This window comes from Euprymna scolopes, chromosome 24, assembly GCF_053919585.1.
Source record: "Euprymna scolopes isolate OS-2025 chromosome 24, ASM5391958v1, whole genome shotgun sequence".
Taxonomy (NCBI): Eukaryota; Metazoa; Mollusca; class Cephalopoda; order Sepiida; family Sepiolidae; genus Euprymna; species Euprymna scolopes.
Genome location: NC_136505.1, coordinates 43,883,316 through 43,903,315, shown reverse-complemented (window position 1 = coordinate 43,903,315; position 20,000 = coordinate 43,883,316). Strand labels below are relative to the sequence as shown.

At 33.8% G+C, this 20,000-nt stretch overlaps 1 protein-coding gene across 7 annotated transcripts in view; it reads left to right on the top strand.

The window, feature by feature from the left end:
* LOC145246680 (uncharacterized) overlaps positions 1-20,000 on the top strand; it is a 225,955-nt gene that overhangs the window by 194,578 nt on the left and 11,377 nt on the right. For all 7 annotated transcript variants that reach the window (XM_080108400.1, XM_080108395.1, XM_080108399.1 and 4 more), the window contains 4 exons: positions 3,470-3,561; positions 7,110-7,215; positions 11,924-12,104; positions 15,536-15,603. In XM_080108400.1, coding sequence (XP_079964526.1) covers positions 3,470-3,561; positions 7,110-7,215; positions 11,924-12,104; positions 15,536-15,603 — 447 coding nt within the window. The remainder of the gene's footprint in view (positions 1-3,469; positions 3,562-7,109; positions 7,216-11,923; positions 12,105-15,535; positions 15,604-20,000) is intronic.

Genomic DNA, 20,000 nt, shown 5'->3' with positions numbered 1-20,000 from the left:
ATGAAATAATAATAATAATAATAATAATAATAATAATAATAATAATAATAATAATCCACCTGTCCCCCCCTGCTTTTTCCTTACATTTCGTTTTGTGCGTGTCACCATAAACTCACGCCATACCAAATAATCGAGAAGGGTCAAGAAGGATGGAAAGACCGAGGAGAGAATGCACTAACCAGACCTCAACTAGATGAGGACAAAGAGGACTGGGACTAAGAGGATTGCCACCCAAATTCCAGTGAAAAATCAGTATTCGTCACCAACGAGAAATCAATGATAAGCGGCTGTTGCGATAACGCAAATTCATCTGCAAAGGTTATCGAAAGAGGTGGAGAGTACTGGAAATCTTGGGAAACTTGTTGTCACTCAGACTCCAGAGAACACCACAAGTTGTTCTCAAAGAGAAATCTTTTATTATGGCCTGTGTGACTACTCCTGGTGAATAAATAATAATAACATCCATTGCTAATATGAGCTTATAGTTTTCTGTAGCTTGTCATAACAGCAATTTTACCATTCTTCATTTGACATTTCTGTGAAGCTGAAAAATAGTTCATAATACAGGATGGAACGAGAAAGTTGTCGCTCTAAAGAAAACAACACTACAGCTTTAAAACTTTTAAATCAATTCAGGCAACTTGATTTTGTAGTAGAGCTGACATCTATTCTATGTAGCCGCCTTCAGCCTCAATCACCGCCTCGATATGGGTTTGGAAATGGGAGCAAGCCTTTTACACAAGCGCCGGCGGGAGCTCGATGAATACTTGGCAGATGGCGGTGATTAGGTTAGCTTTGGTGTTGTCGGAGGTCATGTTGGTGATGTTCTCCACGTATGACCAATCTGATTGCACCAGGGGATCACCAATCTCTTCAACACATTCAGATACACTTTGGTGTTGACTTTCAAGCCAATTTCGAAAATGTGAGATGGAATGATGTGGTATTCACTTAAAACCACACCAACATCGGAAATCGTGGCCGGAAACTTTGTTTTCATCACACTGGGCACGTCCCTGTTATTCATGGCAATCCAGCGATGTATTTTTAGGGTGCTGGAAATGGTCCTATTGCCATAATTTGAATCAGTAGAGATCATGAGTTGTACAGCAGTGCATCTCCGATCTCGCTTGAAAATTAGACCCAAAATATTCAGAGAAGTTTGGTAGAGTTCTCAAAGGTCAAATCGTTGAACTTTGATCCCTTAACAGCCAAATTTCTGGCCGAAAACCGATCACAAAGATTTCCCCAAATCTCAGTACCCGTATATGTAAAAATTGTGTCACTTTCAGACACGATAAAAAGCTACTCTCACGCTTGGGGTTTGTATAGCTCGTAGATGGTCTGCAAAAAATAAAAAATAAATAAATAAAAATAAAAATAAAATAAATAAAAAAATTAAAAAAAAAAACGGTTTTCATCAAACGTAAATGGAATCATGTTGTCTTTTCTAGGGCGACAATTTTATCGTTCCACCATGCACTTGTCAGCATCAGTCCGCTGGGTCACTGTGTTAGTAACAAGATCCGATGTATAAGCGCCAAGGCTAACATCCTGCTTTAGGGGAAAAGTCTTCTCTCAACGAGACGGAAGTCGGGGTTTTTCTTTCCTTTTTACAAATCAACAATGGATTAATTTGTATTTTTGATAAGGCGCAAGGGTTTCGGACTTCACTCGTGTTTGGTACGATCATCTCAAGACACTCCAAGTCATGAAATCTCATGAAAGCGACAACGCTGACATTCTTATGGGCGACCCTTTGTTTTGTTATTATAACACGCCAATTATTCGAGAACAAACGATTCGTTAATAGGTTCAAATAAATAAATATATAAATAAATAAAAACTCGGAAAAGGGTCAGCATGACTCGCTTGTTCGCTTTATCTTCGCGTTAAAAAAATTGAATAGCAAATTAAAACCTCGTTATCTTTCGTTTGTTAATTTTTAGATACTTAATTGCATGCAAATGAAATTGAAAATAAAAAACTTCACATTAAAAATTACGACTGCAAAATACTTATAAGATTTTAATTTAAGCTTTTGTCAATTTCTAATTAATATTTATTAAACATTTGAATGCCAGACACATATATCCTATTTTATATGTTACCTCTTTTAGTCATCTCTTGTGTTTTTGTTTTAAATTTAACGTTGATACAAAAACTTGCTTGTACACTTTTTATCTTCCTATTAGCTCATTAGATACCACTGTCCTATAAATAAGACACCAAATGATTTCTTTTAAAAATCTATAAGACAATATATAGTCTCTATAGTGAAATATATATAATATATAGAGTGAAATTGTCTGTCTGTGTGTGTTTGTGTGTGTACATTTCCCTACCAAACTATTCTGTCAATTTTCAGTCTAAAAACTCGAGATTTGACATAAGGCGTATTAAGATTTGGGAAAACTTTTTAATTGATTTTAGGCCAGAAATTTGGCTGTTAAGAAGTCAAAGTTCAACGGTTTGAGCTTTAAAAACTCTACCAAACTCCTCCGCCAAATTTTGGGTCTAAACACTTGAAATTTTAGATGTAGATTACTTGGATATGGATCAAATATTTTAATTTGATTTGAACCCAAAACAATAAATGTTAATGGGTCAAAATCGGGGTCAAAGTTTAAAAAATTTGACCTCTGCGATCTCTATCAAATTACTCAGCCAATTTTTGGTCTAAATATTTTAAGTGTATTCAGACACAAGGCAAGCTTTTTAATCGGTTTTTGGCCAAAAATTTGGCTGCCAAAGAGTCAAATTTCCAAAGATTTGACCTTTCAGTCTATACCAAACTATTAAGCTAATTTTGGGTCTAAACATTTGAAATTTTACATAAATCGTATTCAGACACATAGTAAGCCTTTTCAGTTTTGGGGCGAAAATTTGGCTGCTAAAAGGGCAAAGTTGAAAGAGTTGACTTTTGCAGACTCTACCGAACTCTTCCGCCAATTTTGGGTCTAAACACTTGAAATTTTAGATGTAGGTTACCTGGACATGAGTCAAACTTTTTAATATATATATACATATGCACATAAAGTTTTGGGGCGTTACATAGGGCCCGAGCAAAGACGTAAGTAATACAATACGTGCTAGTAGTACAATAAATTCATATCAGAACTGTGATATTCTCCTGAAAGTTAAAGATTCAATCCTCAGTGTGGGCGACCGAAAAATACAATTCCGAATTACTTAGAATTTCTATCCAGACATGGCTGACGGATCGAGAGCATTCTACTCCCGTGAAGTATATAAAGGGTTCCGTTCGAATTCCGTCCAAATTCTCGAGTTTGAGCGAAATATGCTCGAGTTCGACAAGGTACACCTGAAGAAGGTCGGAGTTTACACCGACCGAAACGTTATGAAAATGACACTCAAAATGAGAACAGTAGTCCGAAAATGAAATAATTTGTATGTCTTTTTAAATTTCATTTTATTTTAGTTAAAAAAAATGCTTTAATCTTTTTAGGTGAAAAACTCCCGTGGCCAAGAAGGCATGGTTCCTGCTGTTGTGGTGCTGATACCAGGTCCTAATCCAAACGCCATCGACATCGCAATTAAGTAAGTATATTTTTGATCAAGCTGCATTTGTGTGATTAAAAATATTACTCTTTATGCTACATAGTTGGTCTGGGCTGAGCGATTATTACTATGATCGTTATTGATGTTATAAAACAGAATGTTAGAAAGACTGTATCAAGATGAAAGGTATTTTTAAAATAAAAATATTTATGCTAGAAATGAAAAGGAATGTTAGTCTTCAATACTAAACACACAGGAATGTAAGCTAAACAAGTATACGTGACAAAGGTGGATCATCCGATTTGTGTCTTTGGTCACGTGGAGTTAATGATGAAATGAGATACTTTGAGAGACCCGTAGAAATTAGTCAAGTGTTGACAGTCAGAGAGAGAGAGAGAGAGAGAGAGAGAGAGAGAGAGAGAGAGAGAGAGAGAGAGAGAGAGACGGTCCATTGACTAAAATGACTTCAAGCAGGCGAGTCTTTCGGAAAATGGCGATAATAAAAATCTAAGACTAGCGTACAGCTTTACCATGGGGGAAACATCAGCAAATAAAGTTGCTTCAAATACAACCAAGACTTCGGGTTGTACGAATCTTCATTTGCAGCTTTTCCAATGGTTCAGTAAAATCAAGATCAACCCATATGGATAAGGTTTCTATTGACCAATGTTACCCTCTCGCCAAAGAGAATTGCAACCGTCCTTATTATTGTAAAGACTGCCTATCATAAATGTGCCATGTCCTGTTTATACACTCATCATTAGACAATCACATATACACTTCATATATATATATATATATATATATATATATATATATATATATATATATATATATATATATATATACATTCAACATCTTAGACACGATTAAATATAAAACACATCAAACAGAAAATAGACACATTTATCTATACTTGTAAATATAGGACCTCTTTATATAGACTACTAGCTGGCAGCCCGACGTTTTTCCGGTCGTACAATACGCTTAAACATGATATTTTAATTTATGCAGATTGCATATATATTATTATAGAATCAATACTTTATTGAATATTATATATTACGAGAAATAATTTACTCGGTGTACTAGTTCGCAAATAATAATAATAATAATAATAATAATAATAATAATAATAATAATAATAATAATAATTTAATAAATAAAATAACTAAAATAAAAATCCCTTTTGTATTTGTTTACAATATCAGGTCAACTGATATTTGGGCTTGACGATGAATGTCCTGGAAAAGTCACTACTGATTAATGTTTAGTTTTAAAATATGCACATGAAGAAATGATTTGCGGCGATTTTAAACGGTACTCTTCTTTTACCGTAAATTGAATTCATTAATAAAAAAAAAATAATAAAATGGAGAAACACACCCGGGATCATGCGATCTATAGTCGAATGTTTTACCACTAGGCTTTATCTCCAGATTATAATAAATCTGTCTTTTTTTAAAGAAATAATTTGCTAAGATGTTATTATCTTCCTTAACCGGTTTAACGTAAAATATTCCCTTGTAAAAATTCTTCTTTTTCATCAATAAGAGGGAAAGCTATTTTTAAGGACGGATTTTTTCGATTTTCTATATATATATTGGATGAATTTCTGTAAAAAAACATATCTAAGAACATTGCTAGGCATAAAAGTTTACCTTTGTGTGAAATTTGCAAAATACAGGCTCAGCCATTTCAAAACCTAAAAGGAAGGATCTCAAACAAATATTATATTTATAGCAGTTAAAGTTATATGTGATTATTTATCCACTTTTTTACGAGAAAAATTAAATTCATAAAGTAGAAACAGATACGACTAGAAGTGGGGAATGATTAAACAAACTACATCCAAACTTTCATTTCTTGGCCTTCGGGACAAGATCAAAGTGTAGTATCTGCTCCGGCAGATGCTGCAAGCTATGACTAGCTAGGACTAGCTATGATTAGCAAAGACCAGATGTGGGGGCAACCCCACATGCTTGACCTTTAACCAGCTCCCATTTCCCTCCTCTCGGGAGCTGGTCCCCTTTTTCCCTTCCCCCTCCCTTCACTCCTCACATTAAAAATTGGCCTTGTGCCTAATTTGCTCGGTGGGGGAGCAAATAAATACAATCTGTTCCGGCAGATACTGCAAGCTATGACTAGCAAAGACCAGATGTGGGGGCAACCCCACATGCCTGACCATTAACCAGCTCCCATTTCCCACCTCTCGGGAGCTGGTCCCCTTTTTCCCTTCCCCCTCCCTTCACTCCTCACATTAAAAATCGGCCTTTTGCCTAATTTGCTCGGTGGGGAGCAAATAAATACCATCTGTTCCGGCAGATACTGCAAGCCATGACTAGCTATGACTAGCTATGACTAGCAAAGACCAGATGTGGGGGAAACCCCACATGTCTGACCTTTAACCAGCTCCCATTTCCCACCTCTCGGGAGCTGGTCCCCTTTTCCCTTTCCCCCTCCCTTCACTCCTCATATTAAAAATCGGCCTTGTGCCTAATTTGCACGGTGGGGGAGCAAATAAATACCATCTGTTCCGGCAGATACTGCAAGCAAAGACCCTATGTGGGGGCGACCCCACATATAAGACCTTGGTCAATGTAGGGGCAACCCTTCATACCAATTGTCACTATCCAGCTCCCTTACTCCCCAGGGAGTTGGTCCCCATTTCCCCTTCACTCCTCACATTAAAAATCGGCCTTGTGCCTAATTTGCTCGGTGGGGGAGCAAATAAATACCATCTGTTCTTCAGATGCTGCACTTCTATTTCTTGTTCTCTTTCGGTGGAGGAGAAATCCTTCACGACTGAGACAATTTTTATTTTTGTACCTTTCTCCACGTTAAAAAACGACCCTGGTGTCTAACTCTGTCCTGTGGGGAGGCATAGTGAATAGGTACATCCAAACCTTCATTCCATTTGATACTTCTACAGTTTATAGCCCTTGTTATTTTTGTTTTCGTTTTTAGATAGATGTTAAATTCAATTTTTATAGTATATTTTGTTTATTAAATTGTTAGGTGGAGATAAAGAATAGTTAACCCCCCCCTATTTGGAGCCATTACTGTCCGTGGATAATCTTTCTTCCCTCTGGCTACCAACTCGGTCTACTCTCTCTGACTTCCAACCCATGACTAACTGATACGTGTCTTTCAAGTTCTCTCTTAAGACCCACAGCATCTTAAGTGACCTCTACGTCAGACTCTAGAGGTCAGGCGTATTTTTAAATTATTGTTTGTGTTCTAACATTCTTTTCTATTAAAACATCTAAGCATAAATAATTTTATCTGTAAACATTTATTTCACTATCATGACATTCTTTCTGACATTCTATTTTTACAAATATTAATAACGATCATAAAAATCGTCGACCAGCACACCTTTCGATGTTGCCCGGCAAATATCTAACATACATAATCATTTTTAAACGTTTGTTTTAATGAATGAATGCCACGTGTTTTTTGTTTTCCGGTTTCTTGCATTCGATTCATGCCTTCATTACGAGAGTTTACAACTCGTTGAATTATCAATGGATTTTTTTTTTTTTTTTTTTTTTTTGTAATTGACTTTTAATTGACTTTCTTTTCAGACTGCGAATTCAGTTGCTGGCGTTGTGGACTGCAAGTATTAAACGACTCGGTTACAAAGTAATTGCATTCATGCTTTTAGTAATCAAAGACTACAACGAGGAAGAGGTAGGTGACACAAACGAAAGTCTCTGAAAAATAAAGAACCTGAAATTGAAATTACATGTTTATAAACTAGCTGAAGTACTCGTCCTTTTTCAATGTAACACGTGGCTTATAATAGAACCGGGGAGCAATAAAACCCTTTTATGAAATGAGAGCCAAGCCTTAGGTAGTGAACCAAAAAAAAAGGGGGGGGTCAAATAGCATACATTGATAATTTCAAACTGCCTTCTAATTATTAATCTTTATAGACCGTGTTTATTACAAGCCCCCTTCTATGGCTTCATAAGCATCTGAATTCACATCCATTTTTGGTTAATCACCAGTGGCTGAGAGGAAAACCATTACCCGCAAAGCCAACGTTAGTTGGTTGAGTGGGTTTGAATCACCCAAGCAGTATCCATTATCATTTCTTACACTGATAACTGCGTAAGCATGAAACACTAGTGTCTGTAACTATAAAATTAATATTTATTGCAATATATATATATATATATATATGTGTATATGTGTGTGTGTATGTGCGTATGTGTGTATGCATGGTTATTTATTCCGCCGATGAAGACATAATATCACAAAAGCTTTCATCGGGAAACCGCCGGTACGGATGGCTGACAAGCATATTATTTTATGATATTGTTAATATAAAAATACATTAGGCTCTTATTTAAGTAAATGAATATTCTATAGTTATTTTTATGCATATATATATATATACGAGATACACACACACACACACGCATATATATATATATATATATATATATATATATATATATATATACACACTTATACTTATACAGGCATGTACAAACGCTGCAACGTGTTTCGGTCTGTAGTTATTAAAAACTAAGTTTTCTTTATCTGATATATATTTAGAGGTTCATATTGAGAGATCACCCCCCCCACATATATATATATATATATATATATATATATATATATATATATATATATATATATATATATATATATATATATATACGAGAGAGGAAGAGAGAGTGTGTGTTTTTTGATTTAAAATTGAATATGAAAAACTGTTTTTTTAACTCTTTATTAATAACAATAACGGACTTTAAAAAATTTTTTTTAAAAGCTATGCATTTATAAACTGGTTGAGAGATGAGAATGAAAAAATCTTTATCCCTCAACCAGTTTATAAATGCATAGCTTTAAAAAAAATTAAGTTTTGATGCGAAATATAAATCTATTAAATTGACGAGAAAATCCTTTCGGTTTTTAACTTTTAAATTCAGATGAACATATCTCGGCTCAAACAAAAATTTACTGATCGAAATAAGCACCATTAGAATTAACACACTTTTGCCAATGCAGAACAAGTGTATTTATGCCAGTAACGTAAATATCTTGTATTCTGTTTGTGATGGAGTCGCTGAAGATGTTTTTAATATCTCTTAAGTTTTTGAAACATTTCTCACGCAGAAATTTTTGTGATGCTTGAAAAAGAGGTAGTCAAAAATTGAGAGGTCTGGAGAGTATGGCGGATAAGGCAGTGTTTCGTAGGCCAATTCGATCAACTTCTGCAGAGTCAGTTTCGCATCGTGCGGTCAGGCATTGTTGTGGAGGCGACTTGACTTTTTCTGTTGACTAATTCTGGGTGTTGTTGTCGAAGTTTCTGATACATTTCATCCATTTGTTAACAGTTCTCCGCCGTAATGGTTTCGCCTGCATAAAAAAAACAAACTGTTATGGATGAGACCGGGCACAGACCACTAAACAGTCGGAATGATATTTTGATGCAACTCTGGCTTCGAGAAGTGTCGTGAAGCTTCGTCGGCGTCTAGCCACTAAGCTGAGCGTCACTGGTTATCGCAAAGAACCCGCTTTTCATTGCAAGATACAACGCGGTCGAGAAACGGGTCGTTTTATTGCGTAAAAGATAGGAATTTGACACTTCATAACGGCGTTTCTTTTGATTGTCGTCCAATTCGTGAAGCACCCATTTATCAAGTGTTTTTTTTTTCTTTCCGATCTCTCTCAAGTGGTGGAAATCGTCGTATACGTTACGTCTCAGAAGCAAGTTCTCGGACAGTTGTGGGTGGATTAGCTTTGACTAAGTCTCTTAATTGATCGTTGTCAACATCCGATGGGCGACCACTACGCTCATCATCTTCAAAACTTTCGTCCCGTCACGAAATTTCTTAAACCACCATTATGGTGTGCATTCAGTAGTAGTTCCTGAGTCAAACGCTTCGTTGATATCTCAAGCAGCTTTTCGCCCTAGCTCGAATTGAAATAAGAAAATTGTGCGAATCTGCTTTTTTCCATCTCGTATTCTGCGTTCTGAATTGAAGACATAGTTGTTTTCAAATGATTTTAATTTAAACGATTAGATAGATCAAAAAACGCCCTTTAAAATGATATAAAGTAAAGGTATTGTAACGAAAACTTATTTGAAAATACATCATTTGACCTCAAATTTAAAAATTCCGCAAGAGCTTTCTTCTCAACCTGTTCAATCCTCTCTGGTGATGTTAATCTAAGATCATCTTAATGGTTTTGTAATTATCAAAATAAGTGATAATCCGATGGAGCTAGATTAAAAGAAGATGCAGAATGAAACAATATTCCTCAACCGATTTCTCTTTGAAGAGATCTTTGGTCAGCATTACCGTATGAGGGTGAGCATTATTATAATGGAAGATGGCTCGCTTCCCATGTACTAAAAAGTCGTTTTCGACATGACATGGGTGAGAATATTGTAAAAACAAACTATGAATGATGTCTGTGTCTGTTTTTCTCGTCTCTGTGTGATTTACATATTAAATTACTATTTAATCAACTATTTATTAAAATCAAAATTAAAATAAGGTAAGATGAACGTTAAAAATCCTTATAGTCGGAATAATGTTGCCACATCTGAGGAGGTGCTGCTAAGAGTACCCTTGTAACAGAGCGCGGCAGCTGTATGCCAGTAACCAAGTGTGAGATGACGTCACTGCAAGGAAAAAGATTATAAAAAGAAGAACGCGTGCGCACACCGATGATCAGGATTACGTTCAGAAGGACGGAGATAGATCTGTGTCCTGAGAGTGACAGCTTTGAACAAGAGACAAGTCCTTATTCAGTAAAGTACACGGAAATAAATGTCATTGTTTCAACGGGGAAAAGTTAGTCGAGTTTTTCCTTGTCGCTGTTTCCTGCGGCGGTGTCTACATGTGTAAAACGTGTGTAACATTTCCTGCCTTACGAGAGTAAAAAACAAAACGGCTTCGAAATCAAGTGGGCAAGGACCTTTTTGCTCCCCTGACTCCCTTTCTCTCACAGAAGAGACGTTGCGAGTCTTCTCTGCTTTATCGTTACTTTTATAGTAGTTGCTCGACTGAGCTCCAATCTATGGTTCCCACTGTAAAGCGTTCGCAGCAAATACTTGTCTAGCTATAACAACTGTCAACAACTTCCATCACTTTCTATCTGTGTCTAAAACTAAACGAGCAGAGTTTGTTTCTTAGAACTGCACGTTTGTAGAACACAATACGGTGTTGATTTACAACTGACTATAACATGGTCGTTTTCAAGTCTAATATAAATTATTTCTGGTTGAACCGTCCTCTTACATACTCGAACCTACGACTGTCAGTTTGTGGAACACAATATCATGGGGCTACTTACCAGCTGACTATAACATAGTCGTTTTTAATTCTAATGTTAATACATTCTGGTTGAGCTGTTCTATTATATGCCCTACACAAAGTTATACCCTACACAAAGTTTCACCATTACTGATCATCATAGCGTTGTCTCCTTGTATACGTAACACTCATTAACACATATCCTCGAATGGCATCCAGGCCTTGATAAGCAGTGACCCCACAAGTAAAAAAAGAAGATGTTTAATCACATCTTTTAAAAACATTTCATAAAGTTTATTTGAAAAATTTAGAAAACTAATCCTATTTGCCAAAAGTATTAGGCTGCCCGGAAAGTTTCGATCGCTTTTAGGCACACAATGAGAATGGAAATAAGATTTCTTCTTTCTCAGCAATATTTATTAAATGAAAATGGTCATGAATTGTAATTTTTAAAACAGCCAACTCTTGTGCAAGTGCTCAAGTTGTGATATTTGGGGTTTCTACAAATTTTTTCCTTCAAAACGCCAATATCAAATTCTGAAGGTCTTCACCTGCGGGCATCTTCTTCAACACGGATGTTTCCCATTTTAAATTTTTGCAAGCCATTTCCGAATACTTGATTCTCCTATAACATTGTCGCCATACAGTTTACAAAGCTATCTGAATAATACAGCTGCAGTTTTACCATTTTTAGAAAAAAAACAAAAAAAACAATAACTACTCGAACATACAATTTGCTGCAACCCATTTTCTTGTAATTATCGTATTAGTGAGATACGGTGTTAGAAGTTTCTACTGAAATAAAAGTGCAGATTAACAGTAAGACTCAGATTATCGCCCCCCCCTGAAATTCTACATCTTTTAGATTTTGAAAAACTTGACGGAATTTTGAGTGGGAGATCACTTTCGTTAAAATTATCCAGTGAAATTCCATAACTCCACCCCCAAGAAAAAAAAAAGAAAGAAAAATCTTTATGATGTACGGTACGTACATCATAAAGATTTTTATTTATTTATTTTTTCTTTTCTTTACTTTTTTTTTTTTCGTGGCAGAAAGAAAACGTTAGGTACGGGCAAAAATGGACGTTTCATTAAACCTCTATTCTTTCTTTTATTTTCAGATCGTAAAACTAAGTCAGATGACCGAATCTCAGCGCAAAGAACTCCTCTTGGTACTAAAATTTATCGAAGATGCAATGGTGGAATACTGGAATGGTTACGATGACTTTGAAGAACTCCAAGAAAGAATGCACCGGATAAGATTAATTTTCGAAGAAAACCCAAACAGCGAAGATGGATCAGGTCGGTTCAAAACTCCTTAATAGATTTCTTCATTCATTATTTTGTTTCCAGAGATAAAACATTCTTCTGAAAGTTTATGATCATTAATATTACTAAAAGCTAATTATAATTATTATTATTATTAATAATATTAATTATATATATATGTGTGTGTATCTTTATTATTATTAAATATAACGTGTATAAAAAGGATATACATATGGACATGCATGTTTCTAACTCCCAGCATGTGTTTTAGTAAGGGTCGAACTTATGATGCCAGCATCCACAGTCTGGCGCTCTATCAATATGCTGCGATCGCCCGTTACTTTTTTTTTTATCGGTTTTAAATTTAAGATTTGTTTTTGCTATTAGCGATATTAATAGATTCGAAACACTATTATTTATTTATTTATTAAAATATTTTTTCGCTACCTTAATGTTTTTTAAAGAGATTTTTTTGCTATTCGTATATATATATATATATATGAGAGAGACTTATAAATAAATAACACACACGCACATATATATTTATATATATAAAGAAAGAGTTATAAATAAACCACACACACACACCCACACACACACACACACACACACACACATATATATATATATATATATATATATATATATATATATATATATATAACAGAGAGAATTATAAATAAATAATACACACACACACATATATATATATAAAGAGAGAGTTATTAATAAATAACACACACACACACACACACACATATATATATATATATATGAGAGAGAATTATAAATAACACACACACATACATATATATATATATAAAGAGAGAGTTATAAATAAATAACATATATATATATATATATATATATATATATATATATATATATATATATATATATATGACAAAATAAGCTTATAGCTCTTTAACAAAAATGCTAAGATAAGAAAATAAAAATTAAATAACAGCGTTTCAAAAATGTCAATATCATTAGAAACAACAACATCAACAAGAACAGATTTTAATTTTGAAAGCGTGCATTCAAATAACTTATTTACTTGCGCCAGATTGCAGATGCCGGTGACATAAGTTCGATCCTTGCTATAACCCATGCTGATGACGGCTGGAAGCTAGACACATACATGTCCATCGGTATGCCTTTTCTGCGCGTAATAATATTTAATAATAAAAATAAAAATACGTCCCATAAAAATAATTCATCGTTTTCAGAAATTGTATCTAAAATTATGCCGATGTTTTTCCGTTGTTTACTTTTTTAAATAATTAACTTATCTTTCATAGTGATTATGAAAATATGTCGGGATATAGCAAACAGATCCTTCGTTCGATGTATACGTCGCTAACATTCGAGCTTCTGTTGATTGCGCCGCTGCCTCATGGCTGCCGTAGATTGCTACAGCAATAACGGAAGAACTGGAGACATGTCGACACTGCACGGGTCGGATTATTACGGGACACACAAATATGACATCAGTAGACGCGATTCTTTAGAGTAGATGCAACCTGGTTTTGAACTTGTTTGTTTTTCTGTTTTTGTCCAAGACGGCTGTTTTAATCTGTTTCGTTGTGTTGTGTCTAACTTGTTTTTGTTTTTGGCTTTGCAGAACATGATTGTATTATGCAAAGGGAAAGGGAAAGCAATGATATCAATGTTTGGCGCAATTTTAGTTAGATTTCTTGGTCTGATGCATGTGTTCGATAAAAGTTTTTCATGTGTTGTTACATAAGCATCTTCTGAGAATATGAAGTGGCTTAGTAGCTTTAGCAGCGGTTTGGCGTGCCAGGTTCGAGTTTTGTCGGGGTTACTTTATCCCTTTCCCTTATACCCTTGATAAAAGCGCATGAATCCATATATCCTACCATATACCTCCAACTTTTGGAGTAAATCGCAAGGAAGCTTAGACCCTAAAACCTTGGTGTGCAACTAGTTTACGAGAAAGAAATCTCTTAAATAAATCAAATCTTTCTCTATTCTGACTACCAGGGCATTGTTTATAAGTAGGGCTATGACAACAGCATATTTTTTTCATTCTTTTGACTCTCGGGTATATATCCAACACAGTTAGACTCAATTAATCAACCGAGGACCATATTATTCTGCATAAAAACATATATACTCGAGAATTAAAACAAGGAAAAGAATATGCTGTTGTCATAGCCCTATTTATAAGTCATCCTAGATTTCTCCGAACTATTCTTAACTATCAGGTTGGTGCAAAAGTTTCCCTATTTAATTGCATTTCGAAAATTTTAAACTGCGTTTTTGAAAATATTTATTCAAAACAATAAAGATCTTTGCTCTTTATAACTTAATTTCGTCTTACAACAAGCTTATAAATGTCTCAACTGTAAAATTCTTAAGGTTTGGTCTTTCACAAAAAAAACACACTCGACTAGCTACAACTACTATATATGGTTTTTCCCCCCATTCTCTATCTGTGCCTAAATCTAAACACAAATTCTATGAACAAATCTTCTTTCCCAGCACTACCCGCCTGTGGAACACTGTTTCACTGGCCTGCTTCCCGGTTAAATACGACATGGTAGCCTTCAAATCCAATGTAAACAAGTTCTTGTTGAGCCGTCCCCATAAATAATCAAATTCTACCCAATTTATACCATTAACGATTACTACACTATCACCTTATAATCATTAACCCTTATTCTCGAATGGCCTTCGGGCCTTGATAAGTGGTGACTTCCAAGTAAAAAAAATCTCATGTTTAGTCTCTTTTCGTGATTTTAACGTAAGGCCGTCTAAATAATTTTGTAATCCTCGAAATAAATGAAAATCCGAGGGAACTACATCATGAGAATATGCAGAATAGGGTAAGATTTTCCAATTAAATTCTCATGGGAAATAGTTGGTCAGTTGTGCTGTGTGAGGACGAGTATTATCATGATGGAAAATTACCTCCTTTCTTTTGAGTAAGGAAGGTCGTGTTTAGATCACCATGAGTGAGAATGCTACAGAAAAATATGTAGATGCTTTAGTAATTTGAAGAGAAAATTATAATTCAATTTATGGTGACATAATTAATAACAATATGCTTAAAACAAATTATAATCGTTTAAAATGTCCCTTTCTACAACGCGGCGAAAACTTTTGTTGCGACCTGATGTTAAGCACTCGTATAGATAGCATCAATTATTTCTTGGCATTGAAATGCGTCCTTTTTTGGTTGCTAATTTTTTTACTAGATTTACGGCGAGACTTTTGGTCAGCTCTTTACCTCATTGTTTTCCTTTGCATTATAATTTTATAATATTCTTATATCCATCAAAATATGCATTAAAAAAATGAAATAAGAACAGTACTGTAGTGCTATGAATACAAACAAACGAAACTTTAGTATACTTTTCAAAATGGCGCATTGGGCACTTGCAGCCACTCAGCTTTGGCGCCAAGGCACTTCCTTTCATTTTCCCGCTCTTTTATTACAGAAGAACGTTTCTCATCCTCCGTTGTCGTTCAAGTTGGCGCTCTTAAAGATCTGCTTGGAAAATATAAGGTAAGAAAAACATGAATACAACAACAAAAAAAATGGACGGTATTAATTAGGGATTCCAGCATTTTACCGATTCCGATACAATAACCAATTCCGAATTAAATTCCCGATTCCGATACAATCACCGGTTCAGATTCTTTCTAAATCTTTACATATTTAACTATAAAGTTGTTATTTTTCACGATTACCGTAAAAACACGTGTTAAATGTGTAGATATTTTCTTAAACTTGTGAAGGATGATCTGTTGATTTTAATTTTAGGTTAAGTTAGGTTTTTAGGTTAAAATCAACAGATATTCACTATTTTAGTATTACTATCAGCGGTAGAATGTTTTTCTTTACAGAAAATCAAACAAAAAAGGCAATTAAAAGAATCGTTATTGGCATCGGAAAATAGGCACATTTTTTCCGATTCCGATACCGATTCTGATGCCGAAAAAATTCCGATGTTTTTCGGTTCCCGATTCTGATTAATCAAACCAACACTAATATTAATAATTTAAATTTGACATGTTTAAATGGTTTTCTATCGGGTGAACTTGTACATTTTTTTTTTTTTTGCATATTCGATCACATACACTTTATATAAACTTCACATATATGCACACACACACACACACACACACACACACACACACACACACACACACACACACACACACACACACACGCACACACACGCACGCACGCACACACACACACGCACGCACGCATATACACGCACACACACACATATATATATATATATATATATATATATATATATATATATATATATATAGAGAGAGAGAGAGAGAGAGAGAGAGAGAGAGAGAATTAGATGCCTGCAACAAACTGTTCCAAAGTGTCTCTCTGTACAGGGCTTCATCAGGATAACCTAACATTGGATACTTCCTCTACAAGTAAAAACCCTATTAAAATAAAATAGCATTCAAAGAGCACGTCTACTCCAGACTGGTCGATAAGAGAAACAATAAACTCTCTTCGAGTGATATTGCCTCTACTTTCATTAAGCTAGACACTCCACCAGACCAGATGAATTAAGAGAAGGAAAATAATGTTCTTAATGTCTTTATTAAGTCAACATTTGAGAAGTAAATTATAACTTTAATGGAATATTAGAATATCCATGTATCTCATATCGAGATCAAATATTAGCCTCAGGAATAGCCCCTGATTTTCAAGAAGTTCACCCTAAATAAAATATATATACAGTGTAACCCGGATATAAGAGATCCGAATATAAGAAAAACGGATATAAAAGAAATTTTCTCTGGTTCCAAATTAGAGCTTGTGTTAATGTACAGAGTAACCCGGGTATAAGAAACCTGATATCAGTATTACCCAGCTATAAAAAGTTGTAGAGACAGGACAAGAAATCTCTTACATCCAGGTTACATTGTATATATATATATATATATATATATATATATATATATATATATATATATATATATAACTACTTCATTTACTCACATAAAATTAATATACGAAAGTATAGATTTATGCGTAAACTTTAAGTATTTATTTCAAAAGTGATCAATAACCCAACTAAACCAGAAATAGGTAGAATTAGCAAAACAATACTTTCTAGAGTAAACAAACAAATCAAACAAGACCTAGAATAAAACCAGTGGGCAAATACTACCGAAGCAATCACCTGGTTTAAAAATATAGAAAACAAAGATAAATGTACGTTTATACAGTTTGACATCATAGACTTTTATTCCTCAATATCCGAAGAACTTTTTAACATTGCCCTAGAATTTGCCGAGGCGTACACTGATATATCCTCGGAAGAAATCAACATCATTAAAAAATGTAGAAAATCAGTTCTAATAAATAACAATAACCAATGGATAAAAACTAAAATGAAACATTCGTTTGATTTGGCGATGGGTGCCAGGGACTCTGCAGAGGCATCAGATCTTGTGGGATTATTCATTCTATATACCCTCACAAGCATATTCGATACTACGGATATCGGCCCACATAGAGATGATGGACTAGCTATAATAAAAAACTCCACTTTAGCTTTAAGAAAATCACACACAAGGAAATGAAAAAATTAGGCCTAAAAGCAGACGTATCAGCTAACATAAAAATAACAAACTTCCTGGACGTCACGTTAAATTTAGATAAAAACAAATATGAACCCTACTTAAAAGATAACGCTACTCCAATTTACGTAAACCCTAAGTCAAACCACCCACCATCAATTATAAAACACATTCCTAACTCGATCGTAAGTAGACTCAGTCATAACTCAAGCGATGAAAATGCATTTAACAGGTCAACCAATATCTACGAAACAGCCCTGAAAAATAGTGGATACAAAAATATCGATATCAAATATAAGCAACAAAACACTAATAACTATAATAAAATTAAAAATAGAAGAAAAAGAACTATAATTTGGTATACGGCCCCATACAATCAAATGTTAAAAACAAAACTTGGCAAGAAATTTCTAGATCTTATTGAAAAACACTTTCCCGCAACCAACTCCTTACACAAAATCTTCAATAAAAATACCTTAAAGTTATTCTACAGTTATTGCGAAAATTTAGAGATGATAATTAAAGCACATAACAACAAAATACTAAATAAAAACAATGTAAACAACAACAAAATGTATAAAAAAGTAAACACCATGACACAAATAAAACTAACACTAGCAGAAATAATAATAATAATAATAATAATAATAATAATAATAATAATAATAATAATAATAATAATAATAATAATAAACCAACCTCGGACAAGAACAACCATACTATAAATAAAAATACCAATAACGAACAAGATAAATGCAACTGTAGACACCGCACACTTTTCCCAGTTCAAAATAAATGTCTAACTAAAAGCGTAGTTTATCAGGCAACAATATTTGCGAAAGAAAACCCGAATAACAAGAAATATTACGTAGGCATGACTTCTTTAGATTTCAAAACCTGATTCTATGACCACAAAAGTACATTCAACAATAAAAAACACCGTATAAAAACAACACTAGCGGAGAAATACTGGGAACTCAAAGAAAGCGGACATTCGCCGATAGTCGAATGGAAAATAATAAGACAAGCTACCACGTGTAGGCATCTAGACGACCCATGTAGATTATGCCTTCATGAAAAATTTGCTATCTTGTACTTTAAAGAACCCTTACATCTATTAAACTGTAGAAGAGAAATAGCAAATAACTGTGTTCACAATATAAAATTTACTCCAGGATAGCGACACAAAATAGTTTTAAAACTAACAAAAACAATAGAAAATAAACAAATAAATAAATTAAATAAACATGAATATACATAAACGATCACACATATATGTATGTATGTATATATATATATATATATATATATATATATATATATATATATATGTATGTATATATATATGTGCATATATGTATGTACACACATATATATATTTATATATAAACTAACAAAAAAACACACTGTAGAAATATATTTTCTTTATATATATATATATATATATATATATATATATATATATATACATCAATCCTTATATAAGAAGCTCAATGTAATTACAGAGCAATATATAGAAATAAATGACAAAAAGTTATATTCTAAAATTCATGATATTGACCATATTATAATTTATTCCTTTAATTCAGTTGACTTATACAATTCTTGACAGTATCTGTTTCGTAGCGAAAAATCAATCACTTAATTATTATATCAATCAGTGAATCTACTATGCCCTTAACTCATCAGAAGAAACAATCAATCCGACAAAAAGAATTAAAATGTGATTTGACATGGCAAAAATACGAAAAATTGGAAGAGACGCTGCAGTTACCTTTATATTTTTCCATTACGCCATATATATATATATATATATATATATATATATATATATATATATATATATATATATATATATATATATATATATCTTATCTATCGATCTATCTATCTATATATCTATAAAAGTGAACGTGTCTGTGTGTCTGTGTATGTGTCTGTGTATATTTCACTACGCAATAACTCTGTCAATTTTTAGTCTACAGACTCGAAATTTGATATGCAGTGTACTGAGATTTGGGGAAATCTATGTGATTGGATTTCGGTCAGAAATTTCGCTGTAAACGATTTGACCTTTGAGAACTCTATCAAACTGCCTAAAATTTTCGACAGAGGCAACGGACTTTACCAAGATCAGTACCGTTTTAAAGTCCGACCTTTTAGACGACAAATATCGAAAAATTGGCTAAAAAAATAAATGCCTTCACATTCAACTGGGAACCTTTCTACAGGGGTGGAGTCGCTTTTTTTGGCCATATTTTTTAAAGTCATCCTCTCCTTTCGAATGTCTAGCCTTAATTTTAAAAAATGTCACTTCCGGTTTGGCGGTGGTCGTAACAG